We start from the raw sequence: 8,399 nt of genomic DNA on the forward strand, positions 1-8,399 counted from the left end.
CCCCACTACTGTTTAACTTTTACATTTCAAAGCTCCTTCAACCACCAGAGGGAGTCTCGATTGTCTCTTACGCTGACGATTGCTCGATCAAGGCGTCTGGGAATGGAGTCGATGAGTTGTGTTCGAAAGTAAACGGGTATCTCTCCGGGCTTTCTCGCTTCTTCACTGCAAGGAGCCTAACCCTCTCCCTTACAAAATCCTCTGCGACCTTGTTCACCACCTGGACGAAGGAGATCAGGCTACCGCTAGGAATTCACGTCGATGATACAACAATTCCGACGTGAATAACCCCAAAATACTCGGAGTATCCTTCGACAGTCTGCTCTCCTTCTCTGCGCACGCAACCGCTATTGTAAACAACGTACAGAGCCGCAACAAGGTCCTCAAGTCGCTAGCCGGCAGTACTTGGGGCAAAGACAAAGAAACGTTGCATGCAACATACAAGGCAATAGGCAGCCGGTTTTAAATCACGCAGCACCAGTGTGGCCAACGGGGACTAGTAGGACGCAGTGGATGAAGCTGCAGACTACTCAAAGCACCGCACTACGGACAGCGACTGGATGCCTATGATGTCACCAGAACACCACCTGCACGACGAGGCGAAAATGCACCCGACACAATGCACAACACAACGCTATGCAAGCAGTTTCTAGTTGGGAGCCATAGACGTGGTCACCCAAATAGACAACTACTTGCAGATGAGCCCTCGCCCAGGCACGTCAGGAGGCATCTCTACGAACTGACGGACGAAGTCCTCTAGACCCGTCAGCTTATCGACAGACCCTGAGCGGCATTCACAGGGAGTCAGTCTCGTTATGTACACTCCAGACCTGTGAATGCCATTCTAGGCGCACAACCACGGGACACCCTGTGGACCAACCCTATTGAGGCTGCACGCTCCTTAGGGCTTCCGTGGAGCTTGACGACAACGACTGAGGTATTCAGCATCATTGCGAGTGTCGTATCGAATGTAAGTCGTTTTTCGAGTCGCATCGTATCGAAAATTTCATGTCATTGCCTAAAATTTCGACTCGACTAGTGCATTAAAACAGAAAAACTGGGCAGCACTGCATAGTTTTCGACGCTTTTTGTCGTTTACTTATTTCAGCAAGACAGTACGCAATGCCGATGTTGTCGAGTCGTACAATTCAGCCAAATTTACGACTTACGCAATGAACAGAGCGAGAATAAAGATTTTGACACCGCCTTATTTGAAAATTTGGCTTTAAAGGGAGAAAACTAATTTATTACTTCACCTGCTTATTGCGCCATGCTGTTAATTAACGTTTATATATGAGTTTATTTGCGTTTTAAAAAAATACTGACATACAAATACAGACTGTTTGTGGAAATACTTATTACATGCCAAAAAGACCTCTAAGATCTTCCATAGTAAGTTTGCTACCCTCCGATGAACGTGCCCCTGTAAGTACACCATCTGCTATTGACATTTTATGCTCCTGCAGAGCTCTTATTCGTTCTTCCACAGTGTCCTTGCACATGAATTTATAAATAACCACATTTTTCTTTTGCCCGACACGATATATTCGGTCTTGGGCTTGTGCCTCTAATTGGGGATTCCAATGCAAGTCGATCATTAACAAGTGGTTAGCGCCGACCAAATTTAATCCAACTCCTCCTGCCGTCAGTGAAAGGAGAAGAATACGCTTGTCATTATTGGCGTTATTGAACTCTGTAACAATTCCTTGACGGTTTTTAACAGGAATAGTTCCATTAAGGGACAACGTACGTATACCCTGTTGCTGCAAATGCGTTTTCAGTATATTAAGAACGCTTGTCCACTGTGAGACTATAATTGCTTTGTCATCTCTATTGAGTACATGCTCTTTTAAAATTTCGAGAACCTTTTTAATTTTAGAAGAGGGTCGATTTATATTGAACACTGGATTATTACGTTGCAACACTTTCGCTGAAGCCTTCGCAATAACTTCTTCCTCAGGCTTAAGCCCTTCATCGCCTTCTAAACTCCGATTTTCAGAACTGTCATTAATTGCTAACTTGTTCAACTGCTCAAGTAAATCAATTTTTAACTTTTCATCTTCACTGTCACCTTCCGTATTCTCAGGGCTGTCGCTATCGTCGAGCATCTAATAATATTAAAATTATTTTAAATTCAAATTTGTTAATGGAACTTTTTTTTTGTGTAATACCGAATCAATAAGTCCTGGATGACAACAGATTTGCCGTAACCTTAACAATAGCACTAAAATTTCATGTGATTTCACATCCTTTTGCCCACGATGCAGTTTGGTGAATTTCTCATGTACCTTGTAATACGCACCGTTCGGATCCTTGGTCTGCACAATTGTAGGACGGTTACTGTCTTCTTTGTACATATAATCAGTATTGCGTTCTGCTCTTTGTAATAAAAACTGTGCAAATAACGTGCGTGAGTAAACCATAATTTTTTGATACACATTCATCTCATCTTTATCCAAGTATACTTCGATCAGTTCTGTACTTTTTTCTGGCAAGCATTGTAGCGCTCCTCTCTCTTGAAGCATTACTTTAGTTCGTCGAAGCATTAGCGTTTTCATTAGAGCATTTAAACGCTGTTGTCCTCCAGCACTTTTGTTATCAATCCACTTTTTCCAATGGGGTAGCTCATCAAAAGGAGAACAACGCAAAAATTTTATTAGTGCATATGCATCCATTTCTTTATTTTGAATTGGAGTACCCGTTAGGGCCCATTTGTATTTTCCACGTAGTGCACACACAGCTATTGACATTTGCGCTTTATGGTTGCGTACCACATGCGCCTCGTCAAGAATTATCCGCTGCCATTTTATTCCAAATAGAGCACCTTGAGACTTTTGCTCACGGGATACAATGTTATACGTAGTGACAACAATGTCATATGTGCGAAGGTGTTTCGGCTTGGTATCGCGGTTGTTACCGTGATGAACACATACAGTTAGCTTGTGGCGTTTAACTTTGCTATCAACTTCTGCTTCCCATTGACGTACTAAGCTCGCAGGGCAAATAACTAAAGTTCCCCCCGGATAGACTGAAAATAATACGATTAGTAACATAAACTATTTTAGAGAGCGAAAAAGAGAAATCTTGGATTTAGAAAGGATATTTAAAACATAACTTTTAGATCAATAATAGGTTTATGGCTTTGTTTTAATTTTGGAAAATATCTCTTTTATCTTCTATAAATATACGTACAGTCTCGTCGACCTTTTGATGTCCACCCTCGATTTTCTTTTTCTGAATCACTCGCCTCGTCACTTTCGTTCGCTTCTTCCGCCTCTGAACAGTGTTTTGAAGCAAGTACTAATGATATCATAGTTAGTGTCTTTCCTAAGCCCATATCATCAGCAAGAATTCCTCCACGCGGTTTCTGATTTTCTCGCCAAGTCATCCAAGCAAGTGCATGTTTCTGGTGATCCATAAGATTTATTCGTAAGCCAATAGGGTCATCAGCAAGTACATTTTCGGCAGGGCATGTTTTCAATGAGCTATGAATATCCTGAAATAGTTGAAATGTAGTAATATGAATAAAATATGCATTATAAAATGTTGTATAGCAACAGAAAACGTGTCAGTATACATATATATGTATGTGTGAAGATTTTAATCAAGAAATGCGAAGCTTGGGCATGTTATGCAGTTTAACTTATGCAATTACATGCTTGCTTGCATTTTCTCAGATATCTGTCCTAAATATTTCATCAAACAGAAAAGCATAGATCTTGGCCTAATTTGAATACTAAAACATGATCAGACCTTAAGGCATTCCACTGTTAATTCCCGTTGAGCATTAAATGTGGCAAGACCTTGTTTTCCCGTGTGCGTGGGTTGCATTTGATTAACAGCTTTTGAAAGATCTTCCCAGCTAAGTGGGTCTTTTTGATGTTGTACCTCCGGTTGGGAAGAGCTTGATATGCCGTCATCTTCTATTTTAAGGGTACTCAGATATTGGGACTTAATATGAACATCATTGCGTAAGCGTTCAATTCGTAGAGAAAGCTGCCATCCTCCATCAGGTAAACTACTTGATATTTTCTCAAGTAATTTTTCGGCACTTTGTAGCTCGATTTTTAGTTCTTGGAGCTTCTTTAATTCTTTGTCAAAGTACTCTTTCGAGACAAGCTGCTTAGGACTGGTTGTGTCTTTACTTTTAACCGTAGATCCAACTGCATGGTTTGCATCTAACTTAGTTAAAATATTCGGTTGCCATAAATAAGGGCTAGGTCTAACCAGCTCGCCTTTTTTGTAGTTGGGCATGTTGACTTCTGGCAATAAATTTTCTGCATTACTTTCATCACTACTGCTTCCGATTTCTATTGCTTTCTCCTTTAAGCTAATCACTTGGACATCACTTTCATCAGAGGCATCTCCTTGGGAGCGATATGTATCATTTAAACTTGGCTGATACATGGTAGATGATAACTTATCTTTAATGGCTTTTTCAAATTGAATACTATATCTGGCGGAGCTCAAAGGCGATTCGGCTCCGGCACCAAACCGTTCAATCCTATGATTAATTGGAGTGGCAGAAATAGGGTCAGGTGCTTTTGTGGTTTCTGTAATTTCCGGGCTGCTTTCACACACATAGCTATCACTTTTTTCCATTTCTCCGACATAATATTCTTTTACATTTTGTTCAGAGACCGAACGGTGAAGGAAAGAATTTTTATTTTCAGTACTCGGGGTTCTAAAATATATGGTTTTATCTTGAAACGTGGTTTTTTCCAGATCCTGCACTTTTCCACATCTTTCCGGTGAAACCCCAGCTATTTCTGATTTTGTGTCGGAGTACTCAATTTCGCTAGAATCAGAAAGATCCGATGGCCTCACACCAGTGATACTCATCCGAGTGCGCGGTGATAGGGCCCGTCTCTCGAACTCATCATCGTCTTCTTCGGACTCCGACGGAATCACAGCACGCGTTTTTTTGGAGCCATTGCTACTGCGTTTTCGAATAATAATACTTTCTTCAGAACCTATAACGCAAAGATAGTTTCACTTTAAGTCAAGGTATATGAATATGGCATATTTATGTATAACAAAAATACATACTTTCATTTTCGGACTCTTCAATAATTAGTTCCCCACTGAGCAAGTCATCTGTAGAATATGTTCGTAAAATTGGCACACCTATTATGAATACAAACTAACCTTTATTATATGACACATCGTTAACAAAGTCTTTATCCTGATCGCTGGATTTAAGTTCGTCTGAATCAGACATAGTTTCAAGTAAAAGTATTTCTCAATATCACCTAAACCGCAGACGCGCGTAAAAGTCTACACCTGCAAAATATTTTGAGAGAATCTTTTCTAGGTATGGGTAAATTCGATATTCGAAGCTTCGATATTCGAATTTTAATCGAATTTTAGCTCCAAAATGGCGAATTTTTGAAATCGAACTTTGTGTTGCTCAAATTCGCAAGAACGATAGAATACAAGATTGCGCATTCCCGCAGAATGACATTTGTGGCAACGGGTAAACAAAGAATATGGCGAAGAACAATGAGTTGACAGTTGTGAATTTGAAGTGAGAAAACGTGTTTTCTTCTCGATTCACCAATTTCTCAAGCCATCTTTGAATATAGCAAATGAAGCACTACGTTAACAAAAAATATACAACCACTCTTGAAAAGTGTTCAAAAGAATAGGTGTTATTAATTAACTATTTAGAATTTTTGTGTTTGTATTGCAGGTGCCGAAAAAGTGATAATATCTTGTCGCAGCGCATGTTTTCCTGCAGAAAGTGGTCGATGCTTGCTTACCTCCGATTTTAATTTGTAATTTGTGGTATTTCAACGTTTTCAACTTAACATGTCGTGTTTAAAAGTGGTCCGTAAAATGTTTCATGCATATTACGCTGGTGTCTAAATTTTATGGCTTCTCCTGCCGGCAGAACTCTACCCACTTTCTGGCCAAGGCGTCGTCGCGGGGAAACAAAAAAAATGCATTTGGGGGCTTTACCCCTACGGCTGCTGCAATTCAACACACGACATTTTTATAAAGTTTTTATTACAAATAAAACGTTTTTTACTTCAGAACACACGAATTACTTCGATTTTTCACTTGAAAGTACACAATACGTTTGCATTTGTTTCTAAACAAAAAGTTTGTTTACGTATTGCCATAAATGTCAAAGTCGGCAAAACCAAAGTAGCGGTTTCGGGAATGCGCCACCTTCAGTTCATCTCACCATGTAAAATTCGGATAAAATCGAATTTTTCTAGAAAAAATCGAACTTCATATTGGCTGCGTTTCTTTATACATTCCGGATAATCCAATTTCACTGCCGGAATAAACAGAATGCGTTTGAAATATACGTCAACATATCATCAGGAACGTTCTAAAGAATAAATAAACAAAAAAGTTTATTCCAAACGTTCAGAATGAATAAAGAAATGCAGCCATTTATTTCCAAAAAAAGCAATTCTTCAACTTTTTAGTGGTATTCATCTAAACCGATAACTTTATCAAGCAGATAATCTTATAAGTTTATGCACTCTGTTACATGAACGACCCATACTCTCTTTTCGTTTACACATGCGACAATAGTCGTGTTTTCTTTGGTTATAAAGCGCAGTGTCACTAACTTTATACTACTAGCACGGGGATAAAGAAATTATAGAAACTACCTCACTAAATTGGAAAAAATTATATTTACGAGATAGCTATTTAAATAAATGTACATATAACATAAAGGCTATTTATTTGAAGCAAGTTATAAGAAACAATGGCAGAATGTCTGGTTGTGTATGAATTCATTTATCACGGCTACCAAACTTTGCGAATTATCAGTGAAACAAAACAAACAGACGGGATAATAATTGAACCAGATCTCTATCAGGATCATATCGTTGTTGAATTTGCGTGCAAAATTTGTATGCGGATCCCGATTATTGCCTAAGAAAACATAGCTAGAGTTGCGACAGAGTTGCATTGTCTTCAGTTTATCAAGTTTATTCAGTGAAATCGCTGGATAAATTTATCAGAAATGTGTAAGCGAGTTTCCATACAAATTTTGACAGTTCATTTATAAGGTTTACACAATTATAAGTTTATACGGTTTACAATGCATTTATAAGGTTTGATGAATACCCTTTTTGTTTCTGACTAAATTTGCCATCACTGTGTGTGATACTCCATTTGTCTTAGGGACAGTGTTGCCGTTTTAGCCCTTTGGTGGCTAAATTTGTAATTTTGTAAAATTGTAAATTTTTAATTTTTTTAGCCCTTTTCAAAATTTATTCATCATTGACATTAATTTTTTTTTTAATGATTTTCATGAATTTAAATCTTCGCTCATAAAGCGAACGCCTTTCCTTTAAGGCAAGTAAACATATGTCTATGTATGTTCTTTACGTTTCTGGGCCGTTATCTTATCCGTTAACGATTTAACTATACATTAAAATAGGTAAGTTGGCGGCCCTTAATATGCTTTACGTGTTACACAAAAAGGTCTTTTGTTGAATAAAATATTAATTCTTTTCAGAGTTCATTGTTTTTCTATACCAGTAATTATAGAAAATGTTTGCGTGTATACTTACATATTTATACTAGCAGTACCCCGGTGTGCTTCTCTACACCAAATATTGAAAAACGAATGAAAAGTCCTGGAATTTTTCTACATGAAAATTTATCATGTGTTTTATTTCAAAATTTTTGATTCTTTATTTTAAATCTTAATCCAACACATTTGGATATACAACGTTTTTTGGTTTTCCATCTTGGGTATGAATAAATAAACAATTTGGAATGCCAACTCTTGAACAGGCCACGTATAGCTACCAATTCCAGTATTCCAGAGATATACCAGAAGAAAATTTTTGTTAGTATGGGTGGTGCCACGCCCCTTTTCCGAATTCGGGGAAACTTAACCCAAACCATCTGCATAATAGCCCGACTATGCCATATAAATTTGGTTGAAATCTTGCATTTATTCTTTATATATAAGATGTGAGGTGCCACGCCCTCTTTTCCAATACCGCCCATTTTTATCCATGAGTATGGAATTATTTGTTATACCTCTATACCAACTTCCAGTACTCTACGACAAATATTTCAAGAGATATACAACAACAAAATTTTAGTTAGTATGGAAGGTGCCACACCCCCTTTTACGAATTCGGGCAAACTTCACATAAACCATATGCATGATAGCCTGAATATGCCGTATAAATTTGGTTGAATTCGGTGAAGCCGTTCTCAAGTTATAAGCTCACACCAAAAACGTTCACTTATTTTTATATTTTAGTTAGTATGGGTGGTGCCACGCCCCCTCTTCCGAATTCGGGAAAACTTCGCATAAACCATCTGCATGATAAATCGAATATGCCACATAAATTTGGTTGAATTCGGTGAAGCTGTTCTCAAGTTATGAGGTCACACCAAAAACGTGCACTTAT

The 8,399-nt window shown here is 38.3% G+C and overlaps 1 protein-coding gene across 1 annotated transcript; it reads right to left on the bottom strand.

The window, feature by feature from the left end:
• Window positions 1-1,260: 1,260 nt before the first annotated feature.
• Window positions 1,261-5,318, bottom strand: LOC118747281 (transcription termination factor 2-like). The gene is made up of 6 exons (XM_036481286.1): window positions 5,149-5,318; window positions 5,050-5,097; window positions 3,754-4,973; window positions 3,193-3,496; window positions 2,172-3,028; window positions 1,261-2,108 (listed from the first exon to the last, which is right to left on the bottom strand). Exons 1-6 carry the CDS (start codon window positions 5,219-5,221, stop codon window positions 1,359-1,361), a joined length of 3,252 nt encoding a protein of 1,083 aa, XP_036337179.1. The 5' UTR covers window positions 5,222-5,318; the 3' UTR covers window positions 1,261-1,358.
• Window positions 5,319-8,399: the final 3,081 nt, after the last annotated feature.

Source organism: Rhagoletis pomonella, unplaced genomic scaffold, assembly GCF_013731165.1.
Source record: "Rhagoletis pomonella isolate Grant_MI unplaced genomic scaffold, Rhpom_1.0 Rhpom_scaffold_00001, whole genome shotgun sequence".
Taxonomy (NCBI): domain Eukaryota; kingdom Metazoa; phylum Arthropoda; class Insecta; order Diptera; family Tephritidae; genus Rhagoletis; species Rhagoletis pomonella.

Excerpts from the sequence above, each read along its gene's own strand:
- LOC118747281 (XM_036481286.1), bottom strand. The coding sequence starts at position 5,221 with ATGTCTGATTCAGACGAACTTAAATCCAGCGATCAGGATAAAGACTTT. Across the intron at positions 4,974-5,049 it reads TGAAGAGTCCGAAAATGAAA|GTTCTGAAGAAAGTATTATT; the intron begins GTATGTATTTTT and ends TTTGCGTTATAG. Across the intron at positions 2,109-2,171 it reads ATCCAGGACTTATTGATTCG|ATGCTCGACGATAGCGACAG; the intron begins GTATTACACAAA and ends TAATATTATTAG.